Genomic DNA, 21,871 nt, shown 5'->3' on the forward strand with positions numbered 1-21,871 from the left:
ATGCCCACGGCCTCGGCCTCTGCATGCACCATCACTATCACGTTCAGTTCCCCGTCCCTTGCCACGTGCATTGCCCATTCTAAATGGAGGACAATATCTTCCACATTCACTACAAATGTCTGAATTTGGAGCGAACTTATATGTGATCCGTGTGACGGACAAACCACAGTTTTAAATAGCTGGCCTGTAGGTAACTATTTTGAACAGCAAACTGGTTTCAATAGCATCACTGACACACTGAAACACATTTTTAATGGAGGCCAGAAATGGCAGTATTTTCTGAAAACGTATATGTGATCTGTGCGACGGAGAAAGCACAGTTTAAATAGGTGGCCTGTAAGTAACTATTTTGAACAGCAAACTAGTGTCAATAGCTTCACCGACACACTGAAACAAATTTTTAATGGAAGCCAGAAATGGCAGTATTTTCTGAAAACGTATATGTGATCCGTGTGACGGAGAAAACACAGCTTTAAATAGCTGACCTGTAGGTAACTATTTTGAACAGCAAACTGGTGTGAATAGCTTCACTAACACACTGAAACAAATTTTTAATGGAGGCCAGAAATGGCAGTATTTTCTGAAAACGTTTATGTGATCCATATGATGGAGAAAACACAGTTTTAAATACCTGGCCTGTAGGTAAATATTTTGAACAGCAAACTGGTGTCAATAGTTTCACTGACACACTGAAACAAATTTTAATGGAGGTCAGAAATGGCAGTATTTTCAGCACAAATATATGTGATCCGTGTGACGGACAAACCACAGTTTTAAATAGCTGGATTTTTAGCGCTGTAATATGGAAAGGACCTGGCTGTATTCTGCAGTGCCAATAAGCATATGGCGGAGAAAAACGGTGTTCTCTGGATTGCTTTTTAAGCAAATAATGCGGATTAAGATCCCAAAACATTTTATTCCTGACCCCTGAGACCTGGGCCTATGTCTAGAAATATCTAACAGCAGCAGCAGACAAAACTGGAATGGAGCCTCTTGTGCTATATGCACTGCAGTCTGCTATATACCATGCCTGCCTATATACACTGCCTGCCTGATATCTCTGCAGATGGATTAGTCCTCAGAAGGACTGTTTGCTGAGATGGATATGTGTCTCTAATATAGTTTGGTATACCTACACTAACTAGAAACAAGCAAATCTGTCCCTCGCTCAACAGCACCTCTCCCTACACTGTCTGATTCCGGAGTGACTGACGAGCATGGCCGCGCCAGATCTGATATAGACCTGATGACGCTGTGCGGCCAACTAATCACTGTAATGCCACAACCAACATGGCTGCTGCATTACAGTGAGTGGCAGACAATCCCTGCATGTTCATTGGCTCTGTAAAGACCACCAAACATTCAGGGAGTGGACCCGAGCTCCCGCCGAGCAACCCTGGATATACTCAGCGAGCGCCGAGCATCTCGAGCCGTGAGATGCTCGGGCGAGCACCTAGCAGTAGCGCTCATCACTAATCAGCTGCAATTTCTTCATGATATTGTTATCAAGCCGGCGGACAAGGGAGCGAACATTGTACTGTGGCCCTGCTCCAAGTATAAGAAGGAGGCTTTACGCCAATTGAGAGACACTAAGACATACTCAAAACTATCTTATAATCCTACGGCCTCCTTCTCTGCTGCGCTCCAAGGGATCCTGGCCCATGCCTGTGAACAGGGCATTATTAATAAACAAACAGTCGAGACTCTAACTGTTAGTTTCCCAAAGACTGCCACTTTTTACTTACTTTCGAAAATCCACAAGGATGTCCTCAACCCAACGGGACGTCCTATCGTTTCAGGATTGGGCAGGAGAGGACAATTTATATTGACAGCCACCTTCGTCCCCTTGTTGAAACTCTTCCATCTTATATTAAGGACACGACAGACGTCCTTACACGGGTTGATGGCGTCCTTTTGGCGGATGGCACTCGCTTGGACACGGCCGATGTTGAGAGTCTTTACACTTGCATTAGCCATGATCTGGGTCTCTCAGCGGTCCACCTCTTCCTGGGGACCTCCGACCTGGACGGCCTATCGCGTGAGTTCATCCTTGAGCTCCTCCACTTCGTCCTCTGCCATAATTATTTTTTATTTAAAGATACTGTGTATCTACAAGACCGTTGCACGGCAATGGGGGTGGCCTGTGCGCCCTCGTATGCCAACCTTTTCCTGGGTGCCTGGGAGAGGGATTTCTTTGGCGACGAGGGCGTGCAGGGCACGGAACACGTAGTGTCATGGCTAAGACACATTGATGATATTTTATTTTTCTGGCAGGGGACCGTGGAGGAGCTCGAAGACTTCATGGTGCGGCTTAATTCTAACACTTGTGGTATCAGGTTGACCTATATGTGTCATCATGAACAGATTGACTTTCTGGACGTCACTCTTGAGGTGGATTCTGATTCTTTTATTCAGACTGACGTTTTCAGAAAGCCTACCTCAGTTAATTCCCTGATACACGCGGCCTCCGCACATGACTCATCGACGACTCGGGCCGTCCCGGTTGGACAATATGACGGCCTGGCTCCACGCATGGGAGCAGTGGGATTTCTGATGCATGCGTCATTTGCATTGTATGCCGGCAAGATGGGCTGGCCATCCACGTTAGCATAGTCACATGAAAACACAAGTGACCACTCTGGGGCGTTTTTAAAGGTACGGCAGCACACTCACATATGCTTCTTGAGAAAGCCAAGGTATTTCACCGGTGAAACGCGCGTCGAGGCTCCTTCTGGCCACCGCTTCGTTCCTGTACTGTCCCACTCTGGATTAGGCCCTTCCTTACTTGGTGAGCAATGTGCTAATACCTCTAAGATATAGCTCATTGCTGAACTTTACTATATTGGTATTTGTGTCTTATGATCACTTGATCTCCTCTTTGCTACTCTATTACTGCCTGTTAAGATCTTTGGGCCCTGTTCAGGGTTAAGCCATTGAATGTGGCTTGCTATTCCACATGTCTAAGTTCTATAATATTGTTTATATTTGATGTGATGTAATAATTGTAATGATTTTTCTGCTAATAAAGTCTTTTATGCTATTATACCCATGTGTTCTCTAGTTGGTATATTGTTTTGAGTTGGCATGTCCGTGTGGGGGCGGGGGATGAGCTTTCTCAACCAGACCCCTAACTGGCGCTCTATATAATGTTGGCCGCAGTTTGTTCATTGTTATATGTGATATGTCTGACAGAGACCCACGGTTTTAAATAGTAGGCCTGTAATTTACTAATATTATTCTACACAGAGACCTAGTGTGAATAGCTTGACCGACACACTGCAACGAAATAGAAGGCAGAAATGGCTGATTTTGGAACACGGTTAAAGGTGATATCTCTGACAGAGAACCATGGTTTAAAATAGCAGGCCTCTAATTTTCTAATATTGTTCTACATAGACACCAAGTGTGAATAGTTTGAGCGACACACTGCAACGAAATGGAAGGCAGAAATGGCTGATTTTGGAACACTGTTATAGTTGATATGTCTGACAGAGAACCACGGTTTTAAATAGCAGGCCTGTAATTTACTAATATTATTCTACACAGACACCTAGTGTGAATAGCTTGACCGACACACTGCAACGAAATGGAAGGCAGAAATGGCTGATCTTGGAACACTGTTATAGTTGATATGTCTGACAGAGAACCATGGTTTTAAATAGCAGGCCTGTAATTTACTAATATTATTCTTCACAGAGACCTCGTGTGAATAGCTTGACCGACACACTGCAACGAAATGGAATGCAGAAATGGCTGATTTTGGAACACTGTTATATGTGATATGTCTGACAGAGAACCACGGTTTTAAATAGCAGGCCTGTAATTTACTAATATTATTCTTCACAGAGACCTCGTGTGAATAGCTTGACCGACACACTGCAACGAAATAGAAGGCAGAAATGGCTGATTTTGGAACACGGTTAAAGGTGATATGTCTGACAGAGAACCACGGTTTAAAATATCAGGCCTGTAATTTACTAATATTATTCTACACAGACACCTAGTGTGAATAGCTTGACTGACACACTGCAACGAAATGGAAGGCAGAAATGGCTGATTTTGGAACACTGTTATAGTTGATATGTCTGACAGAGAACCACGGTTTTAAATAGCAGGCCTATAATTTACTAATATTATTCTACACAGAAACCTAGTGTGAATAGCTTGACCGACACACTGCAACGAAATGGAAGGCAGAAATGGCTGATCTTGGAACACTGTTATAGTTGATATGTCTGACAGAGAACCACGGGTTTAAATAGCAGGCCTGTAATATACTAATGTTATTCTTCACAGAGACCTCGTGTGAATAGCTTGACCGACACACTGCAACGAAATGGAAGGCAGAAATGGCTGACTTTGGAACACTGTTGTATGTGATATGTCTGGCAGTGAACCACGGTTTAAAATAGCAGGCCTGTAATTTACTAATATTATTCTACACAGACACCTAGTGTGAATAGCTTGACTGACACACTGCAACGAAATGGAAGGCAGAAATGGCTGATTTTGGAACACTGTTATAGTTGATATGTCTGACAGAGAAACACAGTTTTAAATAGCAGGCCTGTAATTTACTAATATTATTCTACACAGACACCTAGTGTGAATAGCTTGACCGACACACTGCAACGAAATGGAAGGCAGAAATGGCTTATCTTGGAACACTGTTATAGTTGATATGTCTGACAGAGAACCACAGTTTTAAATAGCAGGCCTGTAATTTACTAATATTATTCTTCACAGAAACCTCGTGTGAATAGCTTGACCGACACACTGCAACGAAATAGAAGCAGAAATGGCTGATTTTGGAACACGGTTAAAGGTGATATGTCTGACAGAGAACCACGGTTTAAAATATCAGGCCTGTAATTTACTAATATTATTCTACGCAGACACCTAGTGTGAATAGCTTGACCGACACACTGCAACGAAATGGAAGGCAGAAATGGCTGATTTTGGAACACCGTTATATGTAATATGTCTGACAGAGAACCACGGTTTTAAATAGTAGGTCTGTAATTTACTAATATTATTCTAAACAGAGACCTAGTGTGATTAGCTTGACCGACATACTGCAATGAAATGGATGGCAAAAATGGCTGATTTTGGAACGTTGTTCTATGTGTTATGTCTGACAGAGAACCACTGTTTTAAATAGCAGGCCTGTAAATTACTAATACTATTCTTCACAGAGACCTCGTGTGAATAGCTTGACAGACACACTGCAACAGAATTGAAAAGGAGACCAATATTTTTCACGTTCAGTTCAAATTTCTGGATTTTTATCACTGAAATATGGAACAGATCTGGCTGTATTCTGCAGTGCTAACAAGCATATGGTGCAGAAAAATGATGTACTCTGCATTGCTTTTTAAGCAAATAACCAGGATTAAGATAAAAAAACATTGCCCTGGACCCTGATATCTGGGGCTATGTCTACAAATATCTGTAAGAACAGCAGCAGACAGGACGTTCAATGGACCCTCTTGCACTATATGCACTGCAGTCTGCCACATACACTGCCTGCCTGCCTAACTCCTGCTATCACCACTGAATAAATGCAGCTGGATTAGTCCTCAGAAGGACTGTCAGTTCAGTTGGATAGATGTACAGTGCTGGCCAAAAGTATTGGCACCCCTGCAATTCTGTCAGATAATACTCAGTTTCTTCCTGAAAATGATTGCAATCACAAATTCTTTGGTCTTATTCTCTTCATTTAATTTGCTTGCAAGGAAAAAACACAAAAGAGAATGAAGCAAAAATCAAATCATTGATCATTTCACACAAAACTCCAAAAAAGGACCAGACAAAAGTATTGGCACCCTCAGCCTAATACTTGGTTGCACAACCTTTAGCCAAAATATCTGCGAACAACCACTTCCTGTAACCATCAATGAATTTCTTACAATGCTCTGCTGGAATTGTAGACCATTCTTCTTTGGCAAACTGCTCCGAGTCCCTGGTATTTGAAGGGTGCCTTCTCCAAACTGCCATTTTGAGATCTCTCCACAGGTGTTCTACGGGACTCAGGTCTGGACTCATTGCTGGCCACCTTAGAAGTCTCCAGTGCTTTCTCTAAAACCATTTTATAGTGCTTTTGGAAGTGTGTTTTGGGTCATTGTCCTGCTGGAAGACCCATGACCTCTGAGGGAGACACTGGGCCCTACATTATGCTGCAAAATTTTTGGTAGCCTTCAGACTTCATAATGCCATGCACACGGTCAAGCAGTCCAGTGCCAGAGGCAGCAAAGCAACCCCAAAACATCAGGGAACCTCCGCCATGTTTGACTGTAGGGACCGTGTTCTTTTCTTTGAATGCCTCTTTTTTTTTCCTGTACACTCTATGTTGATGCTTTTTCCCAAAAAGCTCTACTTTTGTCTCATCTGACCAGAGAAAATTCTTCCAAAACGTTTTAGGCTTTCTCAGGTAAGTTTTGGCAAACTCCAGCCTGGCTTTTTTATGTCTCGGGGTAAGAAGTGGGGTCTTCCTGGGTATCCTACCATACAGTCCCTTTTCATTCAGACGCCGACGGATAGTACGGGCTGACACTGTTGTACCCTCGGACTGCAGGGCAGCTTGAACTTGTTTGGATGTTAGTCGAGGTTCATTATCCACCATCTGCACAATCTTGCGTTGAAATCTCTTGTCAATTTTTCTTTTCCGTCCACATCTAGGGAGGTTAGCCACAGTGCCATGGGCTTTAAACTTCTTGATGACACTGCGCACGGAAGACACAGGAACATTCAGGTCTTTGGAGATGGACTTGTAGCCTTGAGATTGCTCATGCTTCCTCACAATTTGGTTTCTCAAGTCCTCAGACAGTTCTTTGGTCTTCTTTCTTTTCTCCATGCTCAATGTGGTACACACAAGGACTCAGGACAGAGGTTGAGTCAACTTTAATCCATGTTAACTGGCTGCAAGTGTGATTTAGTTATTGCCAACACCTGTTAGGTGCCAGAGGTAAGTTACAGGTGCTGTTAATTACATGAATTAGAGAAGCATCACATGATTTTTCAAAGGGTGCCAATACTTTTGTCCACCCCCTTTTTTTAGGTTTGGTGTGGAATTATATCCAATTTGGCTTTAGGACAATTCTTTTTGTGTTTTTTTCATTGAAGACAAATTAAATGAAGAGAATAATACCAAAGAATTTGTGATTGCAATCATTTTCAGGAAGAAACTGAGTATTATCTGACAGAATTGCAGGGGTGCCAATACTTTTGGCCAGCACTGTATATATATCTAATATATATAATCGTCTTATCCTGTCTGTCTGTCTGTCTGTCCAGGAAATCCCGCGTCGCTGATTTCAGAAAAAGATGGCGGCTGTTAGCGGCTCATCTGCCGCATGGCGACCGCGACCAATCAGCAGAGGGGTGTTTAAATTTGGCGCCAATATCGCTGATTGGTCGCGGCTGGCGGTCGCGACCAATCAGAAGAGCGGTGTTTAAATTTGGCGCCAATAATGCTGATTGGTCGCGGCCAGCGACCGCGACCAATCAGCAGAGCTTTGTTTAAATTTGGCGCCAATAATGCTGATTGGTCGCGGCCAGCGACCGCGACCAATCAGCAGAGCTTTGTTTAAATTTGGCGCCAATAATGCTGATTGGTCGCGGCCGGCGACCGCGACCAATCAGAAAAGCGGTGTTTAAATTTGGTGCCAATAATGCTGATTGGTCACGGCCGGCGACCGCGACCAATCAGCAAAGCAGTGTTTAAATGTGGCGCCCATAATGCTGATTGGTCACGGCCGGCGACCGCAACCAATCAGCAGAGCGGTGTTTAAATTTGGCGCCAATCTCGCTGATTGGTTGCGGTCGGCCGGTGGCCACCGCGACCAATCAGCGTCGTATTAGTGTGGGCCCGAGAGCGGCACTGCTTGTGCGGCTCCGTATTAGCGAGGACCGAGGAGCGGCGCTGCCTGTGCGGCTCCTTCTGCTGCGAGAAGCCGGGAGATGAGCGCCTGCTCGCAGCAGAAGCATCCCAAACGGCGGCGCCGCTCCCCGGTCCTCCGTTCACACTTGCTGTCGGGAGATCAGCGGGCCAAGCCGCTGATCTTCCGACGTTAGCCGTATGGAGGTCAGCGGCGCCGGTCGGGGTAGTTGTGCTGCTAGCGCCGCTCATCTCCCCACTGCATCGCCGCTGACCTCCGTCCGCCAGATGAGCCACTAACGGCCGCCATCTTTTTTCAGAAATCCCGCGGCGCTGATTGGCCGCTGCCGGACCAATGAGCGATGCGGGATTTCCAGGACAGACAGACAGACAGACAGACAGAAAAACAGACAGATAGACAGACAGACAGACAGACAGCTGGGATAAGACAATTATATAGTAGACTAGATGGTGGCCCGATTCGAACGCATCGGGTATTCTAGAATAGGTACGCGGCCGACGGGGCGCAATTAGCAGAGCGGCGTTTAAATTTGGCGCCCAAATCGCTGATTGGTCGCGTTTGGCAACCGCGACCAATCAGCAAAGCGGTGTTTAAATTTGGCGGCCAATCTGCGAACCGTGTTAGTGAGGACTGGAGAGCGTGTTTAAATTTGGCACCAAAATCGCTGATTAGTCGCGACCAATCAGCAGAGCGGTGTTTAAATTTGGCGCCAATACTGCTGATTGGTCGCGGCCGCCGACCGCGACCAATCAGCAGAGCGATGCAGAGCGGGGTTTAAATTTGGCCCCAAAGTCGCTGATTAGTCGCGTCTGACGGCCGCGACCAATCAGCGATTTTGGCGCAAAATTTAAACAACGCTCTGTTGATTTGTCGCGGCCGTCAGACGCGACTAATCAGCGACTTTGGGGCCAAATTTAAACCACGCTCTGCATCGCTCTGCTGATTGGTCGCGGTCGCCGGCCTCAACCAATCAGCAGAGCGTTGTTTAAATTTGGCGCCAATCTCGCTGATTGGTCGCGGATGGCGGCCGCGACCAATCAGTAGAGCGGTGTTTAAATGTGGCGCCAAAATCGCTGATTGGTCGCGGGCGGCGGCCGCGACCAATCAGCGAACCGTGTTAGTGAGGAATGGAGAGCGTGTTTAAATTTGGCAGCAAAATCGCTGCTTAGTCGCGACCGCGACCAATCAGCAGAGCGATGCAGAACGGTGTTTAAATTTGGCGCCAAAATCGCTGATTAGTCGCGGCTGAAGGCCGCGACCAATCAGCAGAGCGTTGTTTAAATTTTGCGCCAATACTGCTGATTGATCTCGGCCAGCGACCGCGATCAATCAGCAGAGCGTTGTTTAAATTTGGCGCCAATCTCGCTGATTGGACGCGTCTGGCGTCCGCGACCAATTAGCACAGCAGTGTTTAAATGTGGCGGCAAGATCGGTGATTGGTCGCGGCTGCTATTTATATGTGGCGCCCAAATCGGTGATTGGTCGCGGGCAGCGGCCGCAACCAATCAGCAGAGCGGGGTTTAACTTTAGCGCCAAGATCACTGATTGGTCGCGTGCGGAGAGCGCGACCAATCAGCGAATCGTAGTGGTGAGGAGCGGGGAGCGAAATCGTATTAGTGAGGACCGGGGAGCGCCGCTGCTTGTGCGGCTACTTCCGCTGCGAGAACCCGGGACATGAGCGACTGCTCGCAGCAGATGTATCCCGACCCGCAGCGCCGCTCCCCGGTCCTCCCTTCACACCCTAGCCGCTGATCTCCCCACAGTATCCGCTTGGTGTTACAAAGGTCCGGACATAGAATCATAGAATCATAGAATGGTAGAGTTGGAAGGGACCTCCTGGGTCATCTGGTCCAACCCCCTGCTCAAAGCAGGATTCACTAGATCATCTCAGACAGATGTCTGTCCAGCCTCTGTTTGAAGACGTCCATTGAAGGGGAACTAACCACCTCTCGTGGCAGCCTGTTCCACTCATTAATCACCCTAACTGTCAAAAAGTTTTTTCTAATATCTAATCTGTGTCTCCTCCCATTTAGTTTCATCCCATTGCTTCTAGTCTTTCCTTGTGCAAATGAGAATAAAGATGATCCTTCTACAATGTGACAGCCCTTGACATATTTGTAGACAGCTATTAAGTCTCCTCTCAGTCTTCTTTTTTGCAAGCTAAACATTCCCAAATCCTGCAACCGTTCCTCATAGGACATGGTTTGCAGACCAGTCACCATTCTGGTCGCTCTTCTCTGAACTTGCTCCAGCTTGTCTATGTCTTTTTTAAAATGTGGTGCCCAAAACTGTACACAGTATTCCAGATGAGGTCTGACCAAAGAGGAGTAAAGACCGATAATGACTTCACGTGATCTAGACTGTATGCTTCTGTTAATACATCCCAGAATTGTATTTGCCTTTTTTGCTGCTGCATCACACTGTTGACTCATGTTCAGTCTATGATCTATTAGTATACCTAAGTCTTTTTCACATGTACTGTTGCTTAGCTCTATTCCTCCCATTCTGTATATGCTTTTTTTATTTTTATTGCCCAGATGTAGTACTTTGCATTTTTCCCTGTTAAAAACCATTCTGTTGGTTGCTGCCCACTGCTCCAGTTTATTTAGGTCTTTTTGAATCCTCTCTCACTCTTCTATAGTATTAGCTATCCCTCCTAGCTTTGTGTCATCAGCAAATTTAATCAGTTTACCCTCAATTCCTTTATCTAAATCATTGATAAAGATGTTGAACAATACAGGTCCCAGGACAGAGCCCTGTGGTACCCCACTTGAGACATTCATCCAGCTGGATGTGAAGCCATTTACAACCACCCTTTGAGTCCGATCACTAAGCCAGTTATGAATCCACCTAACAGTTGCCTGGTCCATTGCATACTTGGTCATTTTTTCAATAAGGATGGTGTGAGATACTTTGTCAAATGCTTTGCTGAAGTCAAGATATACTATATCTACAGTATTTCCCTGATCCACCCAGTCAGTGATTCTGTCATAGAAGGAAATTAAGTTAGTCTGACATGACTTGTTAGTTACAAACCCATGCTGACTCTGATTAATCACTTCATTCTTATCCATGTACTTACATATATGTTGTTTAATAATTTGTTCAAAGATCTTTCCTGGTATAGAAGTCAGACTCACCGGCCTATAGTTCCCTGGGTCCACCTTCTTCCCCTTTTTGAAGATAGGAACAACATTTGCTCTTCTCCAGTCTTCTGGGACTTCTCCTGTTCTCCAAGAATTTTCAAAGATTATGGAGAGTGGTTCTAAAATTTCTTCTACGATCTCCTTCAGTACTCTGGGGTGTAATTCATCTGGACCTGGAGACTTGAACTCATTTATGTTAGCTAAATATTCCCTCACAATCTTTCTGTTTACAGATAACTTGGATTCCTCTATTCCTTTAAAAGGACAGTGAAGATCAGTTGATGTTACATTTTCTTTCTGAGAGAAAACAGATGCAAAATAGGAATTAAAAAGTTCGGCCTTCTCAACATCCTCTCTTACCATTTCTCCATTTTCATCCTGTAAAAATCCTATAGCATCTTTGACTTTTCTTTTACTTTTGACATACCCCCAAAATCCTTTTTTATTGCTTTTGACATCTCTTGCAAGCCTTAATTCATTGTCAGCTTTAGCTAACCTGATACGTGCCCTGCAGGATCTGCAGACTGCATTATAATCTTCTTTAGATATGCCTCCCTCTTTCCATTTGTGTTAAAAATCCCTGATTGGTCGCTGGCGCTGCCCGCGACCAATCACCGAATTGGGCGCCAAATTTAAATATCGGCCGCGACCAATCACCGATCTTGGCTCCACATTTAAACACCGCTGTGCTGATTGGTCGCCGACGCTGGGCGCGACCAATCACCGATTTTGGCGCCACATTTAAATAGCGTCCACGACCAATCAGTACAGCGGTGTTTAAATGTGGAGCCAAGATCGGTGATTGGTCGCGGCTGATATTTAAATTTGGCGCCCAAATCGGTGATTGGTCGCGGGCAGCGCCAGCGACCAATCAGCGATTTTTAACACAAATGTCCGGACCTTTGTAACACCATGCGGATACTGTGGGGACATCAGCGGCTACGGTGTGAAGGGAGGACCGGGGAGCGGCGCTGCGGATCCGGATACTTCTGCTGCTAGCGCTCGCTCATGTCCCTGGTTCTCGCAGCAGAAGTATCCGCACAGGCAGCGCTGCTCCCCGGTCCTCCCTTCACACCCTAGCCGCTGATGTCCCCACAGTATCCGCATGGTGTTACAAAGGTCCGGACCAATCACCAATTTGGTCGCCAAATTTAAATATCGGACGCGACCAATCACTGATCTTGGCTCCAGATTTAAACACCGCTGTGCTGATTGGTCGCGGCCGATATTTAAATTTGACGCCCAAATCGGTGATTGGTCGCGGGCAGCGCCAGCGACCAATCAGCGATTTTTAACACAAATGTCCGGATCTTTGTAACACCATGCGGATACTGTGGGGACATCAGCGGCTAGGGTGTGAAGGGAGGACCGGGAAGCGGCGCTGCGGGTCGGGATACTTCTGCTACGAGCAGTCGCTCATCTCCCGGCTTCTCTGAGTGGAAGTATCCGCACAGGCAGCGGCGCTCCCCGGACCTCACTAATACGATTCCGCTCCCCGCTCCTCACCAATACGATTCGCTGATTGGTCGCGCTCTCCGCACGCGACCAATCTGTGATCTTGGCGCTAAAGTTAAACACCGCTCTGCTGATTGGTCACGGCCGCTGCCGCGACGAATCACCGATTTGGGCGCCAAATTTAAATATCGGCCGCGATCAATCAGTACAGCGGTGTTTAAATGTGGAGCCAAGATCGGTGATTGGTCGCGGCCGATATTTAAATTTGGTGGCCAAATCGGTGATTGGTCGCGGGCACCGCCAGCGACCAATCAGCGATTTTTAACACAAATGTCCGGATCTTTGTAACACCATGCAGATACTGTGGGGACATCAGCGGCTAGGGTGTGAAGGGAGGACCGGGGAGCGGCGCTGCGGGTCGGGATACTTCTGCTGCGAGCGCCCGCTCATGTCCCGGGTTCTCGCAGCGGAAGTATCCGCACAGGCAGCGGCGCTGACATCCATGCAGCTAGGGTGTGAAGGGAAGACTGGGGAGCGGCGCTGACATCCAATTGGTCGCGGCCACTATTTAAATGTGCCGCACAAATCGGTGATTGGTCGCGGTCTTGGCCCGCGACCAATCACTGATCTTGCGGCTAAAGTTAACGACTACTGTGCTGATTGGTCGCGGACGCTGCCCGCGACCAATCACCGATTTGGGTGCCAAATTTAAATATCAGCCGCGACCAATCACCGATCTTGGCTCCAGATTTAAACACCGCTGTGCTGATTGGTCACGGCTGATATTTAAATGTGGCGCCCAAATCGGTGATTGGTCGCGGGCAGCGTCGGCGACCAATCAGCACAGCGGTGTTTAACTTTTGCGCTAAGATCAGTGATTGGTCGGGTCCGCTGCCTGTGCGGGTACTTCCGCTGTGAGTACCCGGGACATGAGCGGGCGCTCGCAGGAGAAGTATCCTGACCTGCAGCGCCGCTCCCCGTTCCTCTCTTCCGCATGGAGGTCAGCGACACCGGCGGTCCATCTGCTGCTACCGGCCGGGAGATGAGTGCCTCACGCCGCTCATCTCCCGGCTGCATCTCCGTCCCGCAGATGGGTCCGGCGGTCGGGTTCCTTCTGCTGTTGCCGGCCGGGAGATGAGCGCCTCGCGGCGCTCATCTCCCGGCTGCATTGTCGCTCAGCTCCGTCCCGCAGATGAGCCGCTAATGGCCGCCATCTTTTTTCAGAAATCCCGCGGCGCTGATTGGCTGCTGCCGGACCAATGAGCGACGCGGGATTTCCTGGACAGACAGACAGACAGACAGACAGATGGGATAAGACGATTATATATATAGATATATATATATATATGTTGTGGAATACCTATAATAACTATAAACAAGTAAATCTCTCCCTAGTTCAGCAGCCTCTCTCCCTACACTGCCTGTTTCTGGGGTAGACTGTGACGAGCATGGCGTCGCCAGGTCTGATATAGACCTGATGACGCTGTGCGGCCAGCCAATCACTGTAATGCCACAACCAACATGGCTACATGTGCGTGGCAAGCAATCCCTGCATGTTCATTGGCTCTCTAAAGAGCGCCAAACATGTAGGGAGGGGACCCGAGTTTCCGCCCAAGCAACCCAGAAATAGTCGCCGAGCTTGTCGAGTTTGTCGAGCACAGTGATGCTCGGGTGAGTACCAAGCATTGGCGATCACGTTCACTTATCACTAATGGCAATGCATTATATAACCATACAATCTTCAAGGGGTTGTGGTCAGCTTCTCCTCACTTTTACAATGCATTACTTTGTTGGCATCCTTCATTGATTTTATTTATAGATCTTTTTCTTCCACTGAAGAAAATTGCAATTGCTTTTATCTATAATCTTGACTCCACTTATAAACACTCATGTCACAAAGATGTTGATTGAGATAGAAGATTGTATTTGTCCTGTGAAGATACTTGTGGAAGTAAAGATACGTTTATAAACCCTGAGATAAGAGATATGGGTGGTTTGACCGTTGTGTGACAGTTATTATAATGAAGGAACCAGTACGATTGAAGCAAGTAACTTCCTATAAATGCTAGAACATTATAAAAGCTTTCGCTTTTAAATACAAATTTATTTGGATCTCATCTGACAAGCCAGGAAACTAAGGTATGGAAAGACAGTATATCTCTAAGGCCTCGCTATCAGTATTTGGTCAGTATTCGGTCAGTATTTTTTCTCAGGAGTGGGAGACAAAACCTGGTGAGGAACAATCAGAGAAAAGGTACAATAGAAACAAGTCACCAATTCTGCATTTATCACCCACTCCTGGTTTTGGCTCCCACTCCTGAGAAAAAATACTGACTGAATACTGATAGTGGGGCCGTGACCTAATGTTGGGTTTGCCCTTCCTTGAATTGTCCTACAATATATAGTAAATATTGGTAATTTCATCGACAGCTCAAAATTCATTAAAGGGAGTCTGTCATCCCAGACTGACAGTATTTATTAAGCACATAGCCTTATAGGGTGTATAAACCCTTTAAAAATTGCACCTTTTGTGTTCTAAATGATGCCTCTGTTCAACAGAAATTGAAGTGTAATCAAATATGCTAATTAAGATACTTGGAGCACCATGGGGGTGGCCAAAAGGCTGCACCCTAATTGACCAAATACTTATTTTCCACCAAAATTTAAAAAAAGTTTCTTTCCAAATCAGACAATGTGATTTTCAGGATTTTTTTTCTCATTTTGTCTCTCATAGTTGAGGTCTACCTATGATGTCAGTTACAGGCCTCTCTCATCTTTTTAAGTGGGAGAACTTGCACAATTGGTGGCTGACTAAATACTTTTTTTCCCCACTGTATATAACAGGATGGGTCAAGGAAGGGAGACACATATACTAGGACATATATACCAAGAATGGAGACATCTATACCAGTATTGGGGACATATATAGCAGGATGGGTGACATATACCAGGATGAAGGACATATATGCCAGGATGAGGAACATACCATATATACCAGGGTGGGCCCAGGATGGGGGACATATATACCAGGATGGACCCAGGATGGGAGGTATACCAGGATTGGAAACATGTAGGTGGTGGCCAGGTCCAAATTTTGCACTGGGGCCCATCGGACTCTAGCCACTACCCATAAGGTACCTAATTGCTTTTGTTATTATAATAAAAGTTCAGATTCAGTGTGTGCAAATTCTACAACTTTCTTACCTTGGTTAATATGTACGCCAGTATCTACATCCTCACAGCGTTAAATATTGATCGCGCCTTGTCAGTCGCTAAACCAATATGGCACCAGAGGTTTTGTTCCATGAGATTTTGCTGCTTTGTGTGCGCACTCATCTGGGTATCATCGGCCCTATGTAGTATTCCAGCCGTCATCTATAGTGATGTACATGCAGATAATTTATGCACCCTGCCTTCTTATGATATTTCTCACTTTGCACAAGTATTTAGTGATGTATTTGAAGAAAATGAGCCATTCGATTTGTTTCCAAGGGAAACATGCAAAAAATTTTCAGACCTTTTCCTAATTTCCGAAGGAAGAATATTAATCACAAACTGGAAAGAAGCGACTATTACAACAAAGCTTCTTGTACTTATACTTGCAGTGATTGGTTATGTCATCCCGCTGTGTGTGATTGTATCCTCCAACATCATCATTGCTGTCCATGTGAAGAATTCCATGATGGCGGCAACTTCCAGACTGTATAGATTGGTGATAGTTGGCATTATGAGCTTTTTCTGTAGCAGAACTCCATATGTTTTAACCTATATCATAGTCTTGGTGTCTATTTCCACTATGAAGCTGACTTTGACGTATAAACTATCTGTGGTTTTGCCGCTGTTATTCAGCATAGCAGCAACTAACAGTTTCTTAAATCCAGTGGTGTATGTTCTGGTAGTAAAACAAGCAAGAAGTGAAATTATACATTTTTTAAGAAAGAATTAAAAAAAGTTTTCCACAACTTTTTTTTTAAAACTGTCCTAAAGTTCATTATAAAATAGTAAATAAGTTTAACTTACTGCACACTATAAACTGTTCACTAAGTCAGCTTAAGATGGCCATAATATATTAACAAATTGCCAAAGGCAACTAGTCCCTAACTAAAGACTATTAAAATATAACTTTTATTGTACTTTGTAATAGGAAAATAAGGTTAAAAATTACAACGGTCAGTATATGGCTCAATCATATTAGGGTATGATACCAGTCTTAATCATCTGTAGATACCACTCTTTTTTTTAGGTACCCTCCTTAGCACATAATTTATCAGGTCTCAATGCAGCTCAGTGCAGCCGCGGATTTGCACTATACCAGAGTACTAAGTGTATTCAACATCCATATAACTGACCTATGCTAATAAAACAACAAAACCCTAAGCCTCCCCAATATGTTTCACCAAACTGGCGTCATCAGGGGATTGAGGCTATAATGAGCAAACAAACGGAATACATGGTCTTTTAAAGGTTTGGTTGTGATGTCATGAGAGGTCAAGCAATCTATTTACAACTTACATAGGGCCAATGGATATATACAAAAAGACAATCACTATACTCACCATCTCCCATCATTAGTGAGTCAGATTGTCAATCATCCATCATTAAATTCATTGCTAGATACAAGTACCACTCACCTACCAATCGCAAAATCCTATAGGACATATAATGTATTGTCAAATCATTTCCGGTGTAACAGGCCAGATTAACCCCCCGCCCAGAATATACCCGGGGTTAAAGTGACCTAGGCCAGAATATACAAGGGATATAATCTGGCCTAGGCTCTTTAACCCCGGGGATATTCTGGGCGGGGGGGTTAATCTGGCCTGTTACACCCGGTATAACATAGGAGATATTCTCCAAACTATTTTAAGCTCAGATGTCCCTGCTGTATAACGTTAGGAACCGAACAAAGCATTTTTTAACTGTGAATGATGCCTGTATAACATAGGAGATATTCTCCAAACTATTTCAAACTCAGATCTAGGCTGCTATATAATGTTAGCAACAGCAAAAAATAGATTTTTTTGACTCTGCACAAGCTCTGAATACGGCTGAATTTCACCGCCACTAAAAGCACTAGGTGGCTTATAGTAGAGTATAACACGTCTGCAGCACAAAAAAATCTTTGATGGACTGTGGCTAGCAACAGAAAATATCTATTTTTTTATTCTGAAAACCGTTGAATTTCGCCGCCACTAAAAGCACTAAGCGACTTATAGCAAAGTGTAACACGTCCGGAACACAAAAAAAATCTGTGGTGGACTGTGGCTAGCAAGAGAAAAAATCTATTTTTTTACTCTGAAAACAGTTGAATTTCACAGCCACTAAAAGCACTAGGTGGCTTATAGCAGAGTGTAACCCGTCTGCGACACAAAAAAAATATTTGGTGGTATCTCAGTAATTGCACAAAAGCAAAAAAAAGGCTGCAAGGTCAATTGAACAGGTACACAGCACTGGACTTATCTACACTATCTGACTTCCACAGAGGCGCCCATCTATCTAGCTAATAGCTCTCATTACACAAGACAGCGCACACTGAGCAGCGTCTATCTCCTTCAGTGACATGCATAAAATGGCGCTGAGGGAACATGGCGGTTTTTATATGGAGAGGACATGTCAATTCAGCAGCCAATTGCAGAAGCCCTTGTGTCTGGGACACTGTGGATGCTTCCTGCGTTCTGTTTGACTAGCCGTGCTTTCCTGACTTAAAGTTACCACCTACAGGAAGGGAAAAAAAAAAAAAACAGCGCGCCGCTGATCTGACCTGTTCTGAGCTTTCACCAGCCCCCCCAATCATCTGCCCCGTCTCCCCACTCATCATACGCAAGAACTATGGTAGCAAAACTGTAAAAAACAATGTAGTTGCCCCGCAATCACGTAAACACGTAAATTTGCGAATCAGTAAAACGTTACTGATTTTCCCCAATTTAACAAATTTTGCTCGTCTTTCCGATCAAGAATCCGAATGTGCCACATTCGTGTTGAACTTAACATTTGAGATCGGATTTCGAACATATTCGCTCATCACTAATCATAACTCTGTGCTTGCTGGGCATCCAAGTGGTAAGGCAACCGTGGATCTCCTCTCTTGTAGTTTTTGGTGGCCAGGGTTGCATCGGGATGTGATTGATGTATCTGCTTGTAGTATTTGCGCGTGTTCTAAGGTTTCGCATACCCGTCCGTCTGGTACTCTTCTTCCGTTACCTATCCCTAGTAGGCCATAGACACACTTGTCCATGGATTTTATTACTAACCTACAGGTTTCTGCAGGCAAAACGCTGGTTTTCGTGGTTGTAGATTGGTTCAGTAAAATGGTTCACTTCGTCGCATTACCTGCACTTCCAAATGCCAAGACACTTGCTCAAGTGTTCATAAATGAGATCATGAAGCTTCACGGGATGCCATCAGATGTGGTGTCAGATCGGGGGACCCAGTTTGTTTCCAAGTTCTGGAAGGCATTCTGTTCTTGACTGGGGGTGCAGCTGTCCTTTTCCTCTGCCTTCCACCCTCAGTTGAATGGACAGACTGAGCATGTCAATCAGAATTTGGAGACCTACGTCAAGTGTTTCGTCTCTGAAAATCAGGAGGATTGGGCATCCTACGTACCGCTGGCAGAATTTGCCATTTATAATCATCGTCAAGAATCCACTGGCACGGTTCTTCGATGCATATGGTTATCATCCACAGTTTAGTACCTTTAGTGGGGGAGGAGCTTCGGGAGTTCATGACAAGGAACAGTTTGCTTTGTCACTCTCCTCGGTATGGCAGGGTGTTCTGAGTAATTTAAAGATCATGGGAGACAGGTATAAACGTACGGCGGACAGAAAACGCTTGCCAGGTCCAGACATGAATGTGAATAACTTTGTGTGGTTGTCAATCAGGAATAGAAGGTTGAAAGTTCGTTCTTGGAAGCTGGGACCTTGGTTTATTGGTCCTTATAAAATAACCACCGTCATTAACCCAGCAGCATTTCGTCTTGAAATTCCTCAGGCCCTTAAGGTCCATAATGTGTTACACAGGTCCTTACTCAAAAAGTATGAGGAACCTCTTGAGCCCTCACCTCTACAACCGCCCTCAGTAATGGTTGATGGTAATCTGGAAAAATGGTGACCTGCCAGTGGATTCTTGACGATGATTATTGATGGCAAATTCTGCCAGCAATAAGTAGGATGCCCAATCCTCCTGATTTTCAGAGACAAAACACCTGAGGTATGTCTCCAAGTTTTGATTGACCCGCTTGGTCTGACCATTCAACTGAGGGTGGAAGGCAGAGGAAAAGGACAGCTGCACCCCCAATCGAGAACAGAATGCCTTCCAGAACTTGGAAACAAACTGGGTCCCCAGATCAGACACTACATCAGAGGGAACCCCGTGAAGCTTCACAATCTCATTTATGAACACCTGAGCAAGTGTCTTAGCATTGGAAAGTGCAGGTAAAGCGACGAAGTGAACCATTTTACTGAACATATCCACTACTACCAAAACCACCGTTTTGCCTGCAGAAACTGGTAGGTCAGTAATAAAATCCATGGACAAGTGTGTCCATGGTCTGCTAGGGATGGGTAGCAGAAGAAGAGTACAAGACAGACGGGTGTGCGAAACCTTTAAATACTACAAGCAGCTACGTGTTCAATTACATCCCCATGCAACCCCGGCCACCAAAAACGACGAGAGAGGAGGTCCGCGGTTGCCTTACCACCTGGATGCCCAGCAAGCACAGAGTTATGATGTTCCTTGATTTCTTTACGGTGCAGATCAGGTGGTACAAATAACTTTCCTGAAGGGCAGGAGGCAGGGGCGTCCCCCTGAGCCTCCAGCACCTCACCCTCCAGTTCAGGAAAAAGAGCCAAAATAACTACCACTTTCTGTAATATCAGGCAGGGTTGTCATGGTCACCACCACCAGGGAAGCTCCGGGACAAAGCATCAGTCTTGACGTTTTTGACCCCTGGACGAAAAGTGACAAGAAAATTGAACCTAGTCAAAAACAGGGACCATCTGGCTTGCCTAGGGTTGAGACGTTTAGCTGACTAGAGATATGACAGGTTCTTATGGTCAGTAATAACAGTAATAGGATGGACAGCCCCCTCCAACCAGTGTCGCCATTCCTCGAATGCCAATTTGATCGCCAAAAGTTCCCTATTACACACATCATAATTTCTCTCAGCCGAAGACAATTTTTTAGACGCCATTTACCAGGGGACGAGCCCTGAGACAACTCAGCCCCAACATCTGAAGCATCGACCTCCACAATAAAGGGTTGAGAAACATCCAGTTGACTGAGAATAGGTGCAGTGGCAAAATGATTCTTTAAGGAAGAAAAAGCCTGGAGGGAAGCCTCCGATGAGTTGGAAAAATCAGACCCCTTCTTAGTCATGTCAGTAAGGGGTTTCACTACCATCAAGTAATTTTGGATGAATTTGCTATAAAAATTAGTAAAGCCCAGAAAACATTGTAGGGCCTTCAGGTTCTCGGGACGTTCCCAGTCAAGGACTGCATGGATCTTCTCCGGATCCATCCGAAAACCTGAAGATGACAACAAGTACCCCAAAAACTGCACCTCCTGAACAGCAAAAACACAATTTTCTAGTTTGGCATAAAGTTTGTTATCCATTAATTTCTGGAGCACCTGCTTAACATGCCCCTGATGGGTCTCAAAATCAGGTGAGTAAGCCAAAATATCTTCCAGATAGACCACCACAAACCTCCCCACCAAATTGTGAAAAATATCATTTATGAAATGCTGGAGCACCGCAGGTGAATTGGTCAAACCAAAAGGCATAACCAGACTCTCGAAATGACCTTCCGGGGTATTGAACCATATCTTCCATTCATCCCCCTCTCTGATTCTAACCAGATTGTAGACTCCCCTTAAATCCAACTTAGAGAATACCTTAGCTCCCACAACCTGTCTGAACAAATCAGGAATCAGAGGACTAGGGTATGGATCACGGATGGTAATTTGATTTAATTCCCGGAAATCTAAACCGGGACATAGACCACCATCTTCTTTCTTCACAAAGAAGAACCCTGCCGCCACGGGCGAAGATGAGGATCTGATACGTCCCTTCTCCAGACTTTCCGCAATGAAAACCTTCATGGCTTGTCGCTCAGGGCCAGAAAGATTATACAGTCTGGACTTTGGTAGTTTAGCTCCGGGGATCAGGTTAATAGGACAGTCATAAGCACGATGAGGAGGCAAATCCTGACACCCCTTTTCTGAAAAAACATCCACAAAACTAGATAGAAAAGCAGGCAGTATCCCCGTAGAGACAGCAGCAATAGAAACATTCAGACAGTTCTCATGGCAGTAATCTCCCCATACAGTAATCTCCCTGGTTTGCCAATCCACCAACGGATTATGTTTAACAAGCCA

At 45.2% G+C, this 21,871-nt stretch overlaps 2 protein-coding genes across 2 annotated transcripts in view; both read left to right on the forward strand.

The window, feature by feature from the left end:
- The first annotated feature begins 1,975 nt into the window (after positions 1-1,975).
- LOC141161356 (chemerin-like receptor 1) lies at positions 1,976-16,445 on the forward strand. Its single transcript, XM_073646163.1, has 3 exons — positions 1,976-2,038; positions 2,275-2,391; positions 15,666-16,445. Exons 1-3 carry the CDS (start codon positions 1,976-1,978, stop codon positions 16,443-16,445), a joined length of 960 nt encoding a protein of 319 aa, XP_073502264.1.
- Positions 14,516-21,871, forward strand: part of LOC141161007 (chemerin-like receptor 1) — a 206,333-nt gene continuing 198,977 nt past the window's right edge. The window contains exon 1 of the mRNA XM_073645800.1: positions 14,516-14,638. The gene's annotated coding sequence lies outside the window, so the exon portion shown is untranslated. The remainder of the gene's footprint in view (positions 14,639-21,871) is intronic.

The sequence above is a fragment of the Phyllobates terribilis genome, unplaced genomic scaffold (assembly GCF_046119375.1).
Source record: "Phyllobates terribilis strain yellow unplaced genomic scaffold, ASM4611937v1 Scaffold_9__5_contigs__length_417890890, whole genome shotgun sequence".
Lineage (NCBI taxonomy): Eukaryota > Metazoa > Chordata > Amphibia > Anura > Dendrobatidae > Phyllobates > Phyllobates terribilis.